The sequence below is a fragment of the Lathamus discolor genome, chromosome 4 (assembly GCF_037157495.1).
Source record: "Lathamus discolor isolate bLatDis1 chromosome 4, bLatDis1.hap1, whole genome shotgun sequence".
Classification (NCBI taxonomy): Eukaryota; Metazoa; Chordata; class Aves; order Psittaciformes; family Psittacidae; genus Lathamus; species Lathamus discolor.
In genome coordinates, this window is record NC_088887.1 from 1,936,231 (window position 1) to 1,957,798 (window position 21,568).

Consider the following 21,568-nt stretch of genomic DNA (forward strand, 5'->3'; position numbering starts at 1 on the left):
CTCAACTTCCTGTGATTTCCCTTCATAAGGGGTACCTCCAAACAAGATAGAATGATGTGACTAGTGGGAGGTAACTACTTCCTTCCCTACCTGAGGTTCACCTACATTATAGCTTCTTCAGTGTTTCCCATAAGAAATGGTACTAATGGCAAATTACAGGCCCCATTTTTCTGCAGACACGGTCCTAGCAACAGCTTCCACTAGGAGCATGCGCCAGTCCTAGTAGGAGGAAATTACTCAGGGAAAAAGAGGCTTTATGCCACTCCATTCAACAACTTCTGTTTTCCATGACTGCTCTAACCCTAAGATCCAATTACAATCAGTAACCAGACAGGTACTGGGAAATTACTTGTCATCAGTTCCTATTCCAAAAACATACATGAAGATATAAGCCACAGAATAAATGATAAAGTTTGTTCACAGCATTTTGCGATATTTTCTGTAATAGAATAAAACCCACTTAATCTCCTGAATGCTCTAAGAAGATAAAATGGAGCAACCCCTAATACATGGTGCTTATAACTGTATTCACTTAGCCAAGGCAAACAACCCAGGCTCTGAATCAAATTCTGATGTTGGATGTAATTTTTTTGTCCATTACAATCCTTAACACTCCAATGTATTGTCTTAACTAAAACCACGAGGTGGGAAGAGACAAACCTTGTGCAATGAGGACACTGTTTGGAAGGAAGCACCTTTCTTACGTTTCTTTTCTCCACCCTGGTCAGCTAAGAGGGGAAAAAAAAAAAGGGATTAAAAAAGTCACAGTCTCCATCTCAGTAAGGGGGGCAGGCAAGGCATGGGAGACAAACTGTTCTAATAGTGCAATTCCCTTTGGATGAAAGGCACAGCTAATGACTTGGTGGCTCTGATTGCTCAAGTACTATACAAAACATTCTGAACATCAAATGTGATATATCCCAAGCTTGCAGCTCTCTGTCCATGCTTGGGATTAATGTCAGACCACTGTAAGCTTTCTGGATTGCATTTGCATTTGATATCTACAAAGCATCACTTGTCATGCAGAAAGTCCATAAATATGAATAAGGCAGAAAAACAACTTTTAACAAAATCAAGGTATTCAGAGTTCGTGAAACAGCCTGTAGGGTGAGATGATGGAGAAAAAGCTGAAGAACAGCAATGCTCATGGAAAGTCTAGACTGTACATTGTACTGTATAGACACTGATCCTCACGCGTCTGAACTTGCACAAGTAACATTTGTCTAGAATAGAGGAAAATGAATATTTGTAATATTAAATATAGTAAGTATACATCCCCTGAATTTTGCTTACAGCTGCAGAGTCAAAAATCACTCTGATCCTCTAAAAGAATGCTAGCTCCTGACATGACATTTACCAAGTTTCACAGGAGCCAAACATGACCCAGAAATGTACAGCGATTGCTGCAGCGTTTTAAACACCGGACTATTAGATCATTCCCAGGAGGTCTGGCATTCTGTCACTTGTCAACAGTAGTCAATATAAAAGGAGTGAAGAGTGCAATGTGCTTGATGCAATTATCCACAGCCTTTCTCCAATTTGAATGTGACACTGCTGAGACTGGAAGAGCTAATCTGCACAGGCTGTTCTTTTCTCCTGATGCTGAAGAACAGCGAGGTAGTATTCTGATAGACAGGAATATCCCCAGGCAAGTAGGCAGCTAGTAAGTTGCAAGACTTTGCTAGTGCCAGGGGTTTTGTTATTTGCATTCAGCTCCATCTCTTATTCACATTATAAAGTCTGCAGCCTGCTTCCTTCCTCAGAAAGCATCTTATGATTCATGACAACAACATCTATAGAAATGAGATTACTAATAAATAGGCTGTAAGTGATTGCAACTTCAGGACATTAAGAGCTACATCTTTGTAATGAATGGCAGTCCTATTCACTTAAGATCAATTTTCTGGATGCTAGCTACTTGACTTCTCACAAATAAAAGAGCTCTGTGTGATGCATATGGCTTAAATACATTCTTAGACATAAATTAATCTTGTCAAACAAACAACAGCAAGCAAAAGAGAAGATTGTATTAGCAAAATCTGCTTTGGCCAGTGTGGAGTGGTATTCAGGTACTTCCAGTGTGTACTTGCCACTAATCCAACAAAATCCAACAAAATATTCCAAAGCTCTTTCTTAAATTTTGTATTTTATCTTTAATTCAGGGTGGATAGCAAGGAGCACCACAAGTGTGGGAAACCAGAGCTGTTCTACTTCATAGGCATTTATGTACAAAATATCTTGTGCAACACTTGCCTGCGTATCTGAACACTTGCATGCTCCGGCTCCCACTGGAGCATTCACAACACACAGAGTTCCTTGCCAAAATTGCTCTGAGCTATTACGCATTCAAACCAGCTGAGTTAATGGCCTCCTTGGTCTAACTGGCAAACTCCTACAGATGCTGTGTGAATCTAAATAATTAGTCACTGCCTCATTTAGCACCGAGTCAATTGCAGTGGAGAGAATTGTTTTGTTTCTGAAATTAATTCCTAAGCACACATCCCAGAAACAAAAGACACCCCATATGAGTTGATTCTGCTTACCGCTGTCAGCACCAACATAGCTTTCAAACAAGCTTGCCAGGAGTTTGTTAGATGATTTTTGGAAGATGCCTACTACAGTCTCATTAAGTGGGTCTTTGTTCTTCTCGAGCCACCCAATGATGTTATAGGGAACCTACAGCGAATCGAAAAGAAACCAGAGGTTGCGAATGTTCCCCTTGAGAGCAGCCAGTAGCTCTTTACAGTTTGGCTTGAAGCCGATGAGCCTTGGTGAAGTGCTGCACTCAGAGCAGTACCAGCAACCCATTTTTCCTTCACTTCCCCTCCAGTTCTTTGCTTCCTAATTCCCAAACCTCTCTTCCTAATAATTACCCTCTGAATCCTGCATACCCCTTCATAACTATATGGTCCCTACATCTCATGGATTCCATGCAGTTGGCTGTAGAGATACCACAAGTCATCAGCATCCCAGGATCCCTAGTAATACGTGCTGAAGTGTGAAATGCACAAGCAATAATTCCACTTCACAGCAGCATGCTACCCTGGAATAATTAAGGTTTTCTGACAGGAACTTAATGATTAAAAATCCGACTGCTGGACTTTGCCGCAGCTCTGTTTAGTGGGAAAATATGTTCCATTATTGGTGTCACAAGGGGATAGAAATCCTAATTTTCTTTACTGAATACATAACAACTACAGACAAAGACCAAGACGGGCAGTATTTCACTTATGAAATACAGAATTAGCTTCATGTTAAATTGTAATTCAAAATTAACAGCATCAGGTAAGCTCCAGCTCTGCTGTGCTCAGGCTTCATGCCAGCTCCAGTTTGACAAAAAATTTCCTGTATCCATCTCTAAATCTTTCAGCCCATCTGCTCCGCAAACAGAGCTTTGAAACTGGCCAGGGTTTGGCTCAAGTATCGCAGTTCTGGATTGTATTCCCATTTACTCCATCATTACTGGACCTGTTCATAAAACCTTGCCAGCAGACTTAGCCACGTTTCCTTTTGCTACTTGGACACATTGGTCCTAATGTGAATAAAAAGTGATATCAAACCTCTTTTTTTTTTTCTTCCCTGTTTTTCTGCCCCTCCCTGAAATTAGGCAGAAATGACTCAGTTCATTCGTATAGGGAACCAAGATGGAAAGTAGACCCTGCTGCTGTTTAATCACTAGTCTTAATGTGATTACAGGAAAAGCGACAAAGTCAAGGCAAGGCATATTTTCAGCTATTAGCCTTCCTCAGTCTGTTTTATTTGTGTATCCAAGGACCAGGTGTCCTGGAGTCTGGTGGCATCTTACGGTGTTGCAATACTTGTGCAGAGAGAGTAGATGTCTGCTTTTATTCCTCTTTTCCTCCTCTTTATCATTCCCACCCTCCCTTGTTGTGTGCTATGGGCCAAACCCCACCTGGAAGACCTCTAAGGCGAAATCTACCCAGCCGCAGAGGAACTTACTGAACCAGCATAATGAACAAGTTCAAAGTGAGCTTCGTATTTCCTTTTCTTATCGGGCCTGGGCTTCTGCAAGTTAGGTGACTTGCCAAGATGATTGTCATAGAGTTTGGCTTTGAATGTCATATCTGTAGCTTTCGGGAACATGCATTCCTCTTCAAGGATAGACAGGATTCCCAATGGCTGTGGATTTAAGAACATCTTTGTTGGAAAAGGCTAAGGCTGCCTGCTTTCAGTAGCTGTGCAGCCTTTAGGTTTGATCCGATGGAATTTTAAGCCTGCAAAATTTCCTCTTATACCCGAGGAAGAAGCCTTTGTCTGTTCTGTTAAAACAGTAACCACACCTTTCACTATTCATTATGCCATGTTTGCCTTAGGAGGCTTTATGATGACTTATGGTGACTTTATGATGAAAGGGTTTGATTTACCTTCCAGGACAGTTGGACTAACTAGCATTTTATCATCCATGTTGTAGGAAAAGATTAACTAACTTCCTAGCACCGGACAGGTTTTTTGAGGGACTAGGACCATGTGCAAGTATCCTATCCTAGTGAAGAAGGTGATCAAGTAAAAAAAGCACTTAATAATTAGCCTTTCTCCTCCAGCTATTCCAAATGTCCTGCTAATGCAAAACTTAGAATTTCACTTTTCCTCATGGATCAGCAAGGTTAGATGCATGCCATAAGACATAGCAGAAAGATGCACAGCAAAGGACAGCTGTCCCCACCAGGACCACATTAGACTCACAAAGAAGGGAAATAGAAAGGCATATTCTACAGTAGGGAAGCAGTGAGGAGGAAGCAATAGTTCCAGGCTAGGAAGAGCGCAAAGGACTTCACATAACACGCAATGTAGGAGATGGGAACCTCGCAGGGAGGGGAACGGGGCACATGACTGAAGCATAGCATTTGCCTTGAAAAGCTGACAAGCAAGTCTGATGTTAAGCATGTGTGAAACAACGTAAATGGAAGAAGAGTAGGGACAGAGAAAGACAAAAGTAAAAACCAAGGAAGATTATGCAGCCATACAAATTAACAGTTACAGCTTGTGGTTACTGTTGGCTCTGTAAGACAAACTTACAGAGGTAAAGCCAAGTAGCCACAAATGCCAGAAACACTGATTTTAATTTAATTCTCTACTGCATGTACAAAGGCAAGAAACTTGTCCTGCTGGTTATTCTACTCTGTTCACTGGGCCTTGAGGACATTTCCAAGGAAGTATCATGAAGAAAACCAATTCAGTAAACACACCTTAGTGCTCCTGTACCTACCTTCTCAATCAGATCAATGCAGGCCTGCAGGTCCATGCCAAAATCAATAAATACCCAATCAATGCCTTCCTTCTTATACTCTTCTTGCTCCAGGACAAACATGTGATGATTGAAAAACTGTTGCAGTTTCTCATTAGTGTAATTGATGCAGAGCTGCTCAAAGCTGTTAAACTGCAGAAGGAGATAAAAAAGAAGCATTTACACCACAGTTAACTACAGTAAAGGCTTGGTGGAACAGCAAGAAGGAAACTGTTTACGTCTAAAACCTGCTAAACAGTAACTGGTTGAGAAATTACTGGGCATAACACCAAAAGTAAAGCAGGAGGGAGTTCAGTAGCAGGCTGATGGCTGCATCATATACTGTCCTCCACAGTGTGAGGATGCCCAGATTTGTTCAGGTCTCTCAGGACGCACATGCCTTTCCTTCAGCAGCATGCCACACCAGTCCGGTAAAGCAGAGCCAACACGGTCTTTGCTCTTCTGCATACAGAGAGCAACACACAGCAGCAAAAGCATGAAGCACTTCGGGAATAGATTTTGGGAAAAAGAAGTTGTGATGTGTTTTTCTCACATACAGTTCTTTGCAGTGATGATGCAATCACAGAAATGCCCAGGTTGGAAGGGACCTCGAAAGATCATCTGGTCCAACTTTTTGTGGTTAAGGGGGCCTAGATCAGATTTTATAGCACCCTGTAATATCACATCTTGAAAACTCCAGTGATGGGGACTTTACCAAGTCTCTGGAATGGCTGTTCCAGTGAATGATTGTTCTCACTGTAAAACAGTCATTTCTTCTATTGGGATGAAGATATAGCTCTCATATTGAGATACAAAAAGGAAGAAATATCACACCTTATAAGAGATGCTTTCTCTCAAAGAGAAATAGAGGGAACAATGCATTCTCCTAAAATGCAGCCCAAAACACATGGTATGTTTTGTATTTGCTAAAGATTACCACCCTCTTCCTCCCCAGAAACTATCAGCATGTCCAGCTGTGCTAAATGCTGAGTGTTTTCTCCATCTATTCATGGAAAACCCTTGTAAAATCATATACGCTATTTGCTTTAAGGCTTTTCTCACCATTTTGCCTTCTGTTCACATAGAAAAAGAAATACCCACCCAAGAGCTAGCACTTGGTACCTTTTACATCCTTCCAACATGTCCTCACTCATTAATACTCACATCAAAGATTTCAAACCCGGCAATATCCAGGACTCCAATGAAGAACTGTCTTGGCAGCTTAGTGTCCAGGGTCTTGTTGATACGGACCACCAACCACTTGAACATTCGATCATATACTGCCTTAGATAAGGCTCCAACAGCATACAAAACCTAAAATAGGTGTTTAAAAATATCACTGAGTGGAATAGAATTCACTGTGGAACACAACGATTTCAGAGCAGTAGCTTATTTCAATCCCTGCTTATGGTTTAAATGAAATCTTGCCATGGTTTTTACAATTACCAAGGCATGCTTAATACTACTGACAGCTTCTCCCATTATCTATGCTGACTTTTCTTCACATTGTTATGTATGTGTATGCATACTAACATGTACATAAAGTGGTAGTGAAGTACCTCTTGGGAAACAGCTGGAAAGCAAGCTGCAAATGTTTTAATCTCTTACATTACCATGGAAGTTAGGTACCAGAAAGCTCACAGGCTGGATACCAGCCATGCTGTCCAGTACTACTGCCAAAACAGGGGAGTCTGTGCTCAGGTTGCTTATTGCCATGTGCTTCTAATTTTTGAGGGATGTTATGGCATAATCAGGCAACAGGAAAAGTCAGTCAGAAGTCTTTTCATTAGCCTATGAACAACTACACCAATAGAATAGACCTCTCTACAGCAGTTTTTTGGTTTCTGAGCCTGGACCACAGCCTGTCTTTGAACAATTTTCATTGTAACCAAAATGCTGCAGCATCTTCTATGATACGGCTACAGCTGCAGCAGTACCAACCAATGACTTTTGTCTCCTGAATTAAGAGGTACCCTTAAGTGGATATTGCCTTTACCTGATAGAGGTCACTGAGAGTTTAAAATCATGAGAATAATGAATGAATGATGAGCGAATAAATAATCTATGGCTCAACTCTTCCAGATTATTATCCTCATCCAGAATCAGATGTCAGTTCTCATGTGGTTTTACTGCATCTGGTTTCCTTCAGCGGCTGCTACTAACACATCAGAAAAACAACTCTATCAAAGGCAGTGCCAGCCACTATTCCTTTGTCAGTCTCTTTACAGTTTCCCGCACTTACACTGTCTATTCCCCCAAGTTGGGGGAAACAAAATGAGAAGAGGTACCAGAGGCACATATTAATACTTCTTGCAGCTGCCTGCCTCTCTGCGATGCTACAGATGAGCTCTTAAGGCTCGAGGGACAGGTATGCAAATACCCGGAAAGTTTCTCCTTACCTGTTCAACACTTTGACCTTTGGTCACGTACTCATTGCCAACTTTCACTCTAGGGTGCAACAAACCCTTAATCAAATCAGAGGAGTTGATTCCCATTAGGTAGGCAGCTTTATCAGCACCTGATCAAGAGAAAGAAGGTTTCGACTAGCTTTGAACTTCTATGTGGAAACATGCCTAGCCAAGATAAAAAACAGTAAGTATATTCACTTCTAGAGAAAAAGCAGATAAAGGCCTTGCTCTTTAATGATTTATGTCAGGTGTGCCTGTACTATCCCTTGTGGTAGAGAAGATCACCTAGCTACCTTAGATCCCAATTACTGCAAGAATCACACTTCAGAAACTCCTCAGGTATAGGGAAAAGAATGTATCTCCATGCTGGTTATAGGCAGTTTCAAGTGCAAGAGGAAGTAAAGAAGCAAGACCTGAAGACATGAAAGAGAAAGCTAAGGCAACAACTTTTTACAAGCATGTTGCTCAAATGGTCACGAAAATGGAATTTAATTGGGTTACTCTGACTTGTGTCTATTCCCCTTCTACTAAGTAATGTTACCCGCCACTGAACAAGTCACTGCTCCAAATGAAGCACAGCACTCCTGCTGAGCAGGAGCAAGGCATTGTGCAAGATCAAAGCAAACAGGCTCCTACTTCCTCCAGACAGTGCGTGACACATGTCAGACTTCTGAAGGCAGTGAGTAATTTTAGGTGTTATTCTTACTTTCAGTGCCATCGGCCTCTGCCTGCTCTTCTCTGGGTCTTTGTTTGAATTTCATGTTGCCAAAGTGCATGATGGCACCTGTGAGCTTGTAGGAACCAGACTTCTCATCAGGCACAAATCCCAAAATATCCATGGCTTGCTGTGAAAAGGAAATGCAGATATTTTGTCACTTCCCTGTTCAAAAGCAATGGCATTTTGCAGCTCTGCAATCTATCTTTGCATGACAGATATGATGAACCTTCCGAGGGGTGTTATCCTCACTAAGCAGCCACTGGAACACCCTGAGGATCCAACAGTGGCTGGGGAGCAGGAGGAGAGCTCCTTCTATCTAGCATTTTCTACACCAAAATTATAAGACACAATAGTCTTATATATGGGCGTTACATGGAGCATGGCCAGATTCAAAAGTGTAATAGTTTATCAGGCCTCATGCTTCATAGTATGAACGCAACTAAGACCCATTTCTGCCTTTACTTTAGTCCAATAGTTTCAGTGACAGAAGTTAGGCTGCCACCAGCACTTTTCCTCCCCATGTGCACCTCATCTATGAAGCAGAAAATGAAATCAATACAGGCTTACATCTGTTGCCAACAATTCTTCTCCATCATCCAAGTTGTCCACTGTAACTACTCCTTGTGAGCAAAAGTGGTAGTCATATGGGTTGGTAGATACCAGTAGCATATCTGTAAAAGAACGGCCAAGGTCAAAACCTCCATCTATTCAAAATATCCCCAAAATACTGAGATTGAAAGATCTGACATACATTTGTCTCTGCACAACTGTGTATAAAGTTTTCTGTTTCGTTGCTGGTTTGGTGGGGTATTTTACAACTGCAGGGCAACAACTAGCTCTTTCATTCTACTGTCCAGTCTGAAGAGCAAGATTCAGAGAAAACAGGAATAAAAAGAACATGGGAATACTGCATACATATCTATTAAGCATGTCTTGCAGTATACTGAATCTATAATTTCCCACAGAGCTCTTCACTTTGCCTTGCATACCAGTAGGTGTAAAAATCCCATCTACGTGCAGAGGAGAAAAAGATTTTAGTATCATCTAAGACAGGGACAATGGGCATGGTTCCCCTCTTTTATAACAAACTCGCAAAACAGCAACTTCCAGGACTCCCTTCAGAAGAGTCTCGGCTCTGGAATAACAAAACTGAATATGGTTCTCTGGTTCTCTGCTTTTCCTTCACATCAAACCCCCAAATGTAAGCTCTTCTCTAGAAAGCTAGCTGCCTCCAAAGCTCCAGGGAGAGTCCTGCTTCCCTAAATGAACAGAAAGTTTCATCCACTTTCAGCACATCAAGGTTTACTCTAGATTTCAATCTTTTCTATACATACACACATATCTATATGTCTAAATACTTATGTATGTGAATAGGTATCTATCAATATATGTGTATATAAAATCTTATTCTCTATATCTGTCTTTGCTATGTAGTCATTATGTTATGTATTCATTTACCTACATTTATACTTATCTACCTTTATACTTGTATGGGTTTGCATACTAACACATATTTCTTATCTATAAAACAGAAGGCCCCATTGGTTTCAGCCTCTTCAAGAGCCTGCAGACATGATCCTGTTGGCCAGAAAGGTGTGTGCTTGTAGAATATACAGACAGTTTACGAGAAAGGGCATATTTTCCCAGCACAGGGATTCACATGGGAATCCAGTACAATGCTTCCTTAAAATCTTTCCCATAATTGTCATTAATTAGGCCACATAACAGCTAAGAGGGTTAGGGACTTAACTGCACACTATCAGGATAATAAGACTTCAAAACAGATTATGATTGCTATGGCTTAGTAGGAGTTTAGTGGAGCAATAAAGTGACTCTTCAAGGTATTTTATGGAATGTGTTCCATCAAAGCACGAATTAAAGTCAGCAAACCACATCACTTAAATACCTATTGAAGGTTTTATTCAAAGCATTAGGAGACGGGAACAGAGACCTCATCTACTCTCTGCTCTTCTCCAGCAGGTCTATGGTACTGCACTCAGCCAGGGGAAGCTTAAAAGGGGTAATCACCACATAATCATCAGCAGAAAGCTTTACATATTCTCTCTTGCTACATAACATGCTAGGATGCCAGTTTTGGCACTTGTGGCAGAAAGAGGAAACTAGGTTTTCTGCATGGACCTGTAAAGCAATCTCCTCATATGTGAAAAACAAAAAAAAGGATCATTAAAGTTTTATCACCACAAATGCTTTTGGAGGTGTAGCATTTTCTGGATGTTCTGAGACCTTGGATTTCACATGTTCAGCCTGACAGTTTTTTCCCTTTAGAATACTGCCTACTGAAAGTCCCGAGTCTCATATCATAGACGCGTTTAGGTTGAAAAAAACCTTTAAGAACATAGAGTTCAACTGTTAACCCAGCACTGCCAAGTCCACCACTAAACCATGTTCCTAAGCACCACATCTACATGTTCTTTTAAACACCTCCAGGGGTGGTGGCTCAACCACTTCCCCGGGCAGCCTGTTCCAATGCTTGACAACCCTTTCAGTAAAGGAATTTTTCCTAATATCCAATCTAAGCCTCCTCTGGCACAACCCGAGATCATATCCTTGTCCTATCACTTATTCCCTTGGAGAAGAAATGGGCACACACCTTGATACAACCTCCTGTCAGGGTGTTGCAGACAGCGATGAGGTCTCCCCCTCAGCCCCTTTTTCTCCAGGCTGAACTACACCACTTCCTTCACTACACTTCACTTAATAGGGTACCTGCATCAGTATACCACAGAAAATAGGTCTCTCTTGCTGCCATTGGAACAGCATCTTTGAAAGAGTGTAGTTGAAGGTGGAAGTTCTGTTTCCTCAAGGAGATGCATAAAAGCCTTTCTGCAGATGGGCTTGCCCCCTCCTCAGCCACTGTCTATTCAGCTGCAGACTGGTTCTTACAGGCTGTGGATCCATGTAATGCTTACCCAGTAACTCTGGTTTCTTCCCTGACAGGATCTGGTAGAAGATGTGATAGTCTCTTTCACCAGGTTGCTGGAAAATCACTCGGGATTTCTCCAGTAAATCTAGTTGCACAAATGAAAATTCAGTGAGTAAGGCTCTCCAAACTTTCAGATGAGCAATTGTATTGTTGAAAAGGAGAAAGTTTGCTGCTTACAGATCTCAATATCAGCAGATGACAGCTTTCCTGTGGTTCCAAAATGGATTCGGATAAATTTACCCTAATTCAGGCAGAAGAATATTCTAATTAGTGCATATAGCATACACAGGGGGAAACAAAGGATGCTGCTTGAAGGCAATCATTTGGCCCAAAGAATCAGCTTATGCTAACTCCTTGGTTTTGCACAGGCAGATTTTCAACGAGAGATATCAAACAATGATACTACACTTTTCCAAGGCTAAATCTGTACATACAGCTCTGTAATCAGCTTGTGGGGAAAGGATAACAGTGTACTTATCTGCCAGGGTAAGATATGGGAATGCACCCAGCTTGCAGTTTCATGATGCAGGTTTACTGTAACGCTGGACTCAGAGCAATAAGCCTCAGCATAAGACGTACAGGCTCCTTTTTTGACTCCTCATTTCCAGTCCTAACTTATATGCAACTACTTACATCAGAAAGGTGCTGTGATTTTACTCTGCTTTGCCCATTAAATTTGCACATTCATCCCCCAAACTCATAAAAAATGAGCAGTTTTCTTTTAACTTCCCATATTCAATCACATCAGATTTTAAAACAATTTCCGTTCCAGCTGACAAACTCTAAATACAACTGTGCAGCTTTCCACAGAGGCTTAAAAACTCTGACCCTCTGCACCCCTGGATCTGTTAGGGAAGCATGGGCTATAAACTCAAGCTGTCATCCTCATGCCATTCCTTTTGGACCTCTGAACCAATGTTAACCAGATGTGGCAGAGGCAGAGCTCCTGAGGGGATGGCTCTCCTACAAGCCAAATGGAAATGAGGAGAGACCCAAGGTCATGTCAGCACTGGGGGACAAGCAGGGGCAGCTTACTCAGCCATAAAGGCAGACAGTATGAATCAAGGTAGGAGTACTGCTGCAGGTGTAAGTCTGCAGAGAGGTGAGATGTTGGAAGGGTCAGGGACTTTGGTATATTTTTACTTAGTGACAAAGTCAGGCTATTATAGGGAGACAGAATAATTTAGGTTAATGGAAACCATGGTAGAAAAAAAAAAATGCTGTGCAGCGGAGGCAGTCCTGGGGAAGATCTGCCATTGCTGTTCAAAGGACTTCATAAAGCTAGGATTGCTTGTCTCCTGATCATGTACAGTTTAAACATTTATCCATGGGGGACATTTCTTTTTATCTTTAATTCTTCCGGTAGTTTTTCCTGATGAAATCCTAGCATGCTATTCTTACACTGTGTGGAAATCCAACCATTTTAGCAGACAAATGAAAAGCAGTTTACAAAGGCATTATCACAGAGACATTAGTAACTGGCCATTGTTGAAGAGGACACACGTTGTTCCAGACTTACAAAACGTGAGGAGTTGTCATTCCTCAGAGTTTTAGCATTTCCAAAAGCTTCTAGGGCTGGGTTTGCTTGAATGATTTGATCCTCCAAGGTTCCCTAGAAATCAGGGTTGAAATACTATTGAGAAACCTGCAGGCCACGAACTGAGCTGTCAATTGTAAGTAAGTCAGCCATGCATTCACTTAGAAATGGAGCGGATTTAGCTCCACCGTAGGGGTACAGTGTGAATGGCATACTAGCAAGACCGTCAGTCAACTATTGTTTCAAAGACCTCAAACATTTTGCTGCTCTCTACTGTTTTGCTTTGCAGATTTTGTATTTTATGCCATCTGCACACGAAAGAAATCACCATATCTTCCCATGTGCTGTGAGGCATGTGAGGACATCCAAGGGAATGTGTGTAGGAGAGGGGCTATTAAAGACAGTGACAAGCACTAAAATGCATTAGATTTGAAAGCACTTAAAGCCTGTAATATTTGAGGGTTTTGGAGATGAGAAAAGCATTAACTGTCATTCGCACAAACTTCATTTGGCTGAAGCACGCTACTTTAACTGCCTGGGCTTCAGGGATCCTTTGCTGGGGAACTGTGCAAAGTGAGACACTGAGGTTTATGACACAAACTGACAGAGCCCAGTACCGTTTTCAGGTGGAAAAGGTAAAATAGCAAAGCTGATGACTTACCCCAGTTTTGGTAGCTGGTTGCTGTCAAAAGAGGAACACAATGGAGAGGGGGAAAAAGAAAAGAGAAAGTGAGTACCGACATGAAGGACACCAGAAAAGATAAGGAGACAAGCATTAGCAAGGTTAGACGTCTAGTGGGCAACAACACCAGCAGGACTTACTGAAACCTTCCTTCAAAAAGCACGTGCAGCTCTGACTTCATGTTCACCATACATCACGAAATAGCCAAGTGCTATTCTAAGTTCCTACCCAGGTTGTTGGTTTAACTTCTGCTCCAAGCATCTACCTGATTTTGTTCTGGAGATGTTCCACAATGAATCAAAAGGCTAACTAACTGGGCAGAGAAAAGAAGCAGGTGTCAACTGGTAAGAAGAAAAGGATGCAAACAGACCAGATTCAGATGATGCTGCACTTGAACTCCAGGATTATTCGGAAAAGAAAAAATAATTAAAAGAAGAGGGTGATGATAATGAAAATAAAATGTGAACTGAGCAGATAAATTACATGGAATACCTTCCAGCTGTAATATCTGTTCTTTGCACAATTGCTCCATGAGCACACAAGGTCTCAGACACCATTATGAGCCCCAACCTCATCGCATGCAGAAAGCTGGCTCTGGACCAGTCAATCATTTGTTAAGAGAGTCTTGCAGGCCTCAGGTGAATGTATATTAGATTTTGGTGATGAGAGTTATGCAAACAGAATCCAAGCCTGGCTGAAATTTTGGCCTTATAAATACAGCTCATAGGAACCAGCTAATTCACCACAAAAGAGCGATGAGTCTTCAAGTGCAGTGAAGCTCGTAGTTAATAAGCTCATAGCAACACAAGATGAAAAGTAGCATGAATACAGTATTCACCATAACCTTAGAGAGCACTTATAAGCAGAACAGCACTTGCACAAAGAGAAATGCAGGAAAGCTGATTGGGAAAAAAAAAAACTTTTGTTAAAACATTCCTTTTTGTGGACAAAAAAGAAGCTTTCAACAAAAGATATTTTGATGGGAAATGATAATCCTAGTCCTTTTGAAGACTATTTTCCATGTGAAAAAATATCACGTTTCTTAATCTTCACAGTTCCACCATCTTTTGACCAGATTTAACATGATCAGAAACATATTGAACCCATGCAAAACCTAAAGCTCCTGGAAAAAAACAGTGACAACAAGCAGCTGTTCAGAATCAGGGGTGGTTTTATTGCTACATCTGGAGCTGGCAAGTTCAGGTGAGCATTGCCTTTCTATTTTCAGAACAGCATGCTCTCAGTAATGCCTTTGGAAGCATCAGTATCTTTTCCCAGCAGTTTCTTTTCTTAACCATGCCTGCTGAGGTGTGCACATGGCCCAGCGTTCAAGATGCAGAGTTGTGGTGTTAGTTGTATGTAACACGAACCCCTTGGGAGTCTGAAATGAAATAGCCAGCAGCAGACTTACGTTCTTTTTACCGGGTTCACCCAGGGCTGCCACTGTGGCAAAGTACTGGATGACACGTTTTGTATTGACAGTCTTGCCAGCACCGGATTCTCCGCTAAAGGAAGGAAGAAGATAACACAGGCATTTGCTCAAACAGCTGTAAGTCATCCTTTCACCCTCCTGTCCTGCCAGCTCCTGTACACAGGCAGTTCTCAGTATCACTGACTGATTTCTGCAGCCTGTTGTTTGTCCATTTCACTGGAAATGGATATTTCCATTGAAATCCCACTAAATTGAACGAAGAGGCGAATGCCTACGACAGCAGCAACTAATTCTTAATGTGACTTAACGTCAGACATCTAGTACACTAAGCTTCCTTTAAAGACATGAAATCTCGTTATAAACACCCAGACTGAGGATCTGAGGTATACGTATATACAGCTGATGATTTCGATAAGGTACAGAAAAGCCGCAGTGATTTGCTGGCATTAGCCACGAGCACATGTGAACTGTGCAGAACTCTCCATCTTTCATGCTTGCCAGTAAATGGCATGCCTCTTCTTTCCCACCTTGGTCATCTCCCTTTAGATGTGTCTAATCAACATTCTTAAACATAGCAAGCATTCTTAAACATAGCATTCTTAAACATAGCATAATCAAGCATTCTTAAACATAGCAAGAGCAACCACATTGAATAGGAGTCTTCCATGTATGAAGAGGGCAGCCACAGCAAGGCTAACCCTGGGAGAAGCTTCTTTAACTGCCTGCTGCACTGTTTTCACACCTACGTGGAATGGGCACCAGACAGGGGATCAGAAATGGGTCAGCCTCCATAAAACCCTTCGCTACTCCTTTCCCATGGGGCTCAAGACAGCCATCAGATTGCCAAATTGCCAGTTACTTAGCTTGGATCAAGTTCTTGGCAATTTAACTGAGCTTTCAAGGGCCAACTTGTGTTTTGGTAGGATTTTATTTCTTCTAAGTTTTTCACAGCAACAGAGTCTCAGATCAGTCACAAAAGAAGCACTTACGTGATCAGCATAGACTGATTCTCCCGATCTGTGGAGGGGAGAGAAAATATACAAACTTAGTAGGCTTAGGAGGCAGTACAAATTGCTTATTATAATTGCAAATGGGTATCAGCTATTCCAAAATGAGTCCTTCAAGGACAGGAGAGAATCACACAAAGCAAAGATGGAAAGATAAACCCAGTATCACCTAGTCCGACCTGGGGCAGTGGAGATTCTAGCCCTGCCCTGAATCTGCCTCTTGTGTTTTGTTCAAGTCTGTATTAAAGACCTGTCAGTCAGCCATGTTCCTCCTGTGTCTGGGAAACTATAATAAAGAAAGTAATTTCCTGTCATCAAAATCTTCCTTTTCTTACCCCTGACCACGTCTTCTGCTCCTGCAATATTAAAATACCTAAATACTAAACCCAAGCAATTCTGCTGTTTGTTCACAGTCCATTTCTTACTAAGCATATGTACGCTTCTTCAGTTGGCCATGTGCTTTACAGTTTTACGGTGTCCCTGCTATTAATGGCCTAGACAGAAATAAGCATTTATTAGAACACCTTGCAACCTTAATATATTATTAAGCAAGTTCAGCAAATGCTACATCATAGCCACTTTCCAAGCTGAAATTTAGGCTGTTGAGCCCAAATTTGTCTTTTCTAATTATTCCAGTTAGCGTGACAGACTACCTGTAGGGCAGCCTGACCGTATCTCACCCTTATCTGATAAAAGAGCATCTCTTTACAACCACACACACATCCCCTCTGCCCAGCGCTTTCTGTCCCTTCACAGTTGTGGCACTTCACGTTTTACTAAAGCCAGGTAATAGCAGGATGTGTTCCTATCCCATTCCCTTTGGGATTTACTCTGCCGCCTCACAGGACCTGGTGTGAGCACATCACTGCTGCCCTCTGCTGATAAACTCCTTTTTTTTCCAGTAACTTGAAGGTCAGGGATAGAAATTTCAAAGGAAAATCTGGAGTTCATTGCCACAGGGTTGGTGCCCAGACCCTCGGCAGTCAGCGCAACACTGACCCACGGCAAGTTTGTGCAAGCGGTGCGGATTCCAGGTTGTATGGGCCTTGGAGCAACCTGGTCTAGTGGAAGGTGTCCCTGCCCATGGCATGGGGTTGGAACCAGATGAGCTTTAAGGTCCCTTCCAACCCAAACCGTTCTGTGATTCTGCGTGTGTGCAGCACCCCAGACAGCTGGCCTTCACCGGTCTTTGCAAGCGTATGTCTTGTAAGTGCTAGAATACTGAGCATAAACTGACAGTAAGTTTGTTTTTGAGGTTGGGAAAATACTCACTGGTGTTTGGGGCATGGCCCCATAGCTGTTACAAATGGATTTACCTGTTCGGACAGCTAAATTGGTGCACCTTGCAGATAATCCATACGGCAGAGTTCACTGTTACCAAAACTACACAGGGACAGCCAGGGGAGCTTAAAGTTACATATATACATAAAAGTATATAGACATATACATACATATATGTGCACATTTGTTAGACACTGCAAAAGCTCTCACAAACTTCCATCCAGTACCAGAGCTGTCAACTAAATGAAGCAAAACCAAATTTGAAATTAAAGAGTGACACTTACTACGCAGCATGTCATGGTACGCGTTATCAGCAATGGAGAAGATGTGGGGAGGAGCCTCTGTGCGCCTCTTGCCTTTGTATGCAGCAACCACCTCCGACTTGTAGACAGGCAACCACTTGTAAGGATTTATAGTCACACAGAATAAACCGGAATAGGTCTAGAGAGGAACACAAAACAAAAGTAACAAATACTGCTCATGGAATAAGAAACAAACTCTTGGTTAACCAAGGAGGACCTGGAGTTGCCAGCTTTTGATTTGAGTTTGAACTCTGAACTGAATTTTAGCCTTTGATCCAAATTTCTAAAGCTACTGGTCTGCTAAGTGACTTCTTACTGGCAATTGATATCAAAACTACAGATATTAAACAGTTTTCTAAAGGGGGAAAAGTATTTTCAAGATAAGAACCAGAAACAGAAACAACCCCTTCATCAAAGCAAAGGACCATCAAAGAGGCCTGTGTCTGATATTCTGCCTTGCTAGCCCCTAAGAGTTGTTTCCTCTTGAAAACAGCCATTACGAAGAAAAGTTACAGCTTTCCTGTTGAATTCCATTCTTAGGAGGAGAACCTCCCATTATGGATTTGATGTGAGCACTCTGGGGCAATATCTAGTGGCTGTTCAAAAAAAAACAACTTCATAGCATTATTCCGCCAAAGCTATAGAGCTTTTTCCAGCTTTTGAAGAAAACAGTTGGTAAAAATCTATCTTCAGTTGCTCTTTGGGCTATCTCTATCAGTTAGCTGGGGCCTGGTCATTCTGAGGAAGAATGAGTTTTCAATTGTAACCCCAGTTATTACATGGGTATAAGCACTAAGCGCACATAGAATGATGAGCTCAATCAAGCCTCAGGTGAAATCCAGGTATCTTCCTTTAAGAATACCATTAGGACCTGCTTCCAGAATGGTCTTATTTTCTACAAGGAAAAGAAAAACCCCAACCAGTAAATGGATTAAGGCAAGATGCCAAATTTAATTTTCTACCTATACTGATCTGCAAGAAAAGCAGTGCTTTAGGCCATACTTGTCCATAGAGGGGCTATTAGAGGAATGCAGAAAATGTTTAACCATAGAATTTAAATGGGAAAAAGTTGGATTCACTCCTTTGCTGAACACCAAAAGACAGAACAGGGATTGGCTAGAAAACCTATAGATTCCCCTAACTGATTTCAGACACAATAGAATGCAGCTAACTGAGAGCAAAAGTTTGGCCTCATAAAATTAGATGTTATTGAAGCTTGTTCTGGTGCTGACAGAAATTATGTTAATGATGTCATGGGGAAGATACAGAGCAAGGGAAAATGCCAGAGCGAAACAAGACAGATGTCAGCACTGAAAATGAAGGGAATGAAATTACTGAACTAAAGATAGAAAGGCTCATACTTAAAAGAAGTTATGTGTGTGCTCAAAGCTTGAGGCATTGTTTCTTAACAAAGAAATCTCCATGGCTGGTATTGGCATGGATTAATATTAGGAGAATAAAAATAAACTAGGCCTCTCCAATGCCTTGACTGCTGGAAATATGTCCAATGACATCCATCTCCTAGGCAAGCAAGCAAAACCGATATCTAGACACCATCTTATTAATTGTTTTGTCTGTATTCAGGCACAAGCCAGCTCCAAGCAACTTCATTTATGAAAAGATGAGCAAGACCTCAGTTTTGTACTTACTGAAGCTGTAAACCGAATGTGAAGAACACAACATGTTAAAATGTGAAGTCTGCCCTTGCAATGAACCTTACATAGATCATCCAGTTGCGGTAGCGCTTTCTCAGATTGTACAGTACAGACGCTTCGTTCAGATGGGTCAGCATAGCCATGTCCTCAATCATGTCAAATTTGGGAGGGTTCATGGACTGCACATCATCTTCTTTTATAGTCAGGGTCTGCAAAAACAAGGGAGTACAGACACACTGCAAAACACTGGCATTTTCTGTTGCTTCACACACCTTACAGGAGAACAGGTTGAGTTTTCCCCCAGAGAAGGAAGTCCTTGAGCTCAAACCTAGCCTATGAATGTAACACTGTTTGTTTTCACTGCTATCAGAACAGGGGAAGGCCAAGATGATAAAAGCAAGGAGGATGGTGGTATGGCTGCAAAAGGAGACATGGCATTTAGCTACAGCCTAGGCTTTTACCCCTGGGGCCAAGCCAGAACTAGCTGGTTGCAATACCTCTGCTCACAGACTTCCTGCTGCTGTGCAGTGGCTGATGTGAGTTTACCCCCCACCACATTGCTGCTTTAACCTTGGTGGTTTTTCAAGCGTCATTCTGACATGGCATCAGTTACTGGCGCTTCACATTCTCAGCCCGTTTCATGAAACCGGCAACTGAGCTTCAAGCAGGACAGCTAATTTCTGGAGCTTGCTGCTCCAGCCTGGTTAGACACAGATGGGACAAAACCAGCTCTGTACCCTTCCATCTTCCGTCTGCACAGTCACTTTTCCACCACTGGTTTCCGTAATTTCACCTTCAACATAAGCTTTCTTGTCGTCAGGAACCCAACATTTCTTCTTCCCTGTGAAATTAAGGAGACGGAGGTTTCACAGCGTTGCATCAAACAGTAACACCATGCCTACCTAAGTGGGACTGCTGGGTTACTTCTCTGCACAAGCAACACAAAACCTCTGCGACCGTAGCAGATCCAAAGTGTTGGGAAGCTGCTGGCCCAAGCAGGAGGTGTAGGGCTCCCAAATGTTCTCTGCCCTTTGAAGCTACCACTTGGTTTCCTCTAGATCCTTTCAGCACAAGGTGTCAAAATATTTCATCAGTGCTGGCTAAGCCTCAGCCTCCACGGGAAATCCATAATCATCATCACCAGTGTGCAGATGGAGGAACTGAGATCCAAGCCCAAACTAAGGCGTTTGCTAAAAAGTCACACAGAAAATTGTGATCTGAGCGGGGAACTCGGCCCACACTATTTGCCTGCCAGCCATCAGATTTAACCTTATTCCTGCACATTCTGCAGAGGTTTGCCTTGAAAAGCAGAAATCTTAGTAACTCACACTGAGTTATGTATGTGGCTTTTTAGAGTATGGAGTAGCTGCACTACTTAGTTACAGCAACTCTTTTGAATAGCAAAATGCTGTGCTTATTGCTGTATATATACTTACTACTACAGCTTAGGGCACATATAAATCCATTTCATAAAAAAATTGATTATGGGAAACTAAAAGTTAACATTAGATTGTCACACAGCCTGCAAATCAAACAGATGTGCAACATAACGAGACGTCTAGTCAGGCCACAGAATCTCTTTCATTCCAGGAACATCAATGTGTGGTGCTTTTCTTCCAAATGGACAAAGAGGTAATCCCCACTTTAGCAGATCAGTACAAATACACCTTGCTTCTAAATCTAGTTAATTAATTACTTGCCATAAATTGATAGATTATTTCTATTCATTACTACCTGGGGCTTTTTAATCACTTTGCAGAATAAAGAAACCAGAACTTGGTTGAACCAGTTACCTGAAACAAGCAGAGGCAGCACAGCAAGGACAACAGAGACTTTGCATCCTGCTTTGGCCTGCACTCCCAAAACTACACTAGGATGAAACCCTTATCCCCTTTAACCAGCCACTGGCAGCATAAAGGGTACCGCAACTCACCATCGAAGGCGACAGTCTGCGCCATCATCAGCTCCTTCTCGCTCTTCCGGAGGTAGGGAGCAGCCTCCCCGAATTCCGACATGTCCATCATCTTGGCAAGGGTTCAGTGTGGCACAGCTCAAAGAGGAAAAAGAAAAGGAGCTGGTCTGCCAAAGAAAGGGAGGGCAGAAAATAAACCTCTTTCATGACAATCAGAGGCAACACAAAACAGCGCAATGTGGCAGGAGGCTGATCAAAGTGATGATTGATTTGAAACGCAAATACCAAACACAGATTTGGGGCTATGCTGCACCCTTAGTTAAATCCTTCTCTGGGTCCGCTTATTTGAAGCCAGACAGATCCTGTGTAGTTCAAACATTGACACGGGTCACAGTTATCTCCACCAGAGAATTTAATCTCTTCCTTGTGGCACAAATGGTGCTTA

At 42.0% G+C, this 21,568-nt stretch overlaps 1 protein-coding gene across 1 annotated transcript in view; it reads right to left on the bottom strand.

The window, feature by feature from the left end:
- MYH15 (myosin heavy chain 15) overlaps positions 1-21,275 on the bottom strand; it is a 46,489-nt gene extending 25,214 nt beyond the window's left edge. The window contains exons 1-18 of the mRNA XM_065675962.1: positions 21,145-21,275; positions 19,949-20,052; positions 19,277-19,420; positions 17,539-17,695; positions 15,956-15,983; positions 14,946-15,039; positions 13,514-13,534; positions 12,835-12,927; positions 11,493-11,556; positions 11,302-11,400; positions 8,939-9,042; positions 8,360-8,498; positions 7,645-7,763; positions 6,410-6,559; positions 5,228-5,398; positions 3,961-4,140; positions 2,544-2,676; positions 661-728 (exon numbers count right to left, since the gene is read on the bottom strand). Coding sequence (XP_065532034.1) covers positions 661-728; positions 2,544-2,676; positions 3,961-4,140; positions 5,228-5,398; positions 6,410-6,559; positions 7,645-7,763; positions 8,360-8,498; positions 8,939-9,042; positions 11,302-11,400; positions 11,493-11,556; positions 12,835-12,927; positions 13,514-13,534; positions 14,946-15,039; positions 15,956-15,983; positions 17,539-17,695; positions 19,277-19,420; positions 19,949-20,052; positions 21,145-21,235 — 1,959 coding nt within the window. The 5' untranslated portion in view covers positions 21,236-21,275. The remainder of the gene's footprint in view (positions 1-660; positions 729-2,543; positions 2,677-3,960; positions 4,141-5,227; positions 5,399-6,409; positions 6,560-7,644; positions 7,764-8,359; positions 8,499-8,938; positions 9,043-11,301; positions 11,401-11,492; positions 11,557-12,834; positions 12,928-13,513; positions 13,535-14,945; positions 15,040-15,955; positions 15,984-17,538; positions 17,696-19,276; positions 19,421-19,948; positions 20,053-21,144) is intronic.
- Positions 21,276-21,568: the final 293 nt, after the last annotated feature.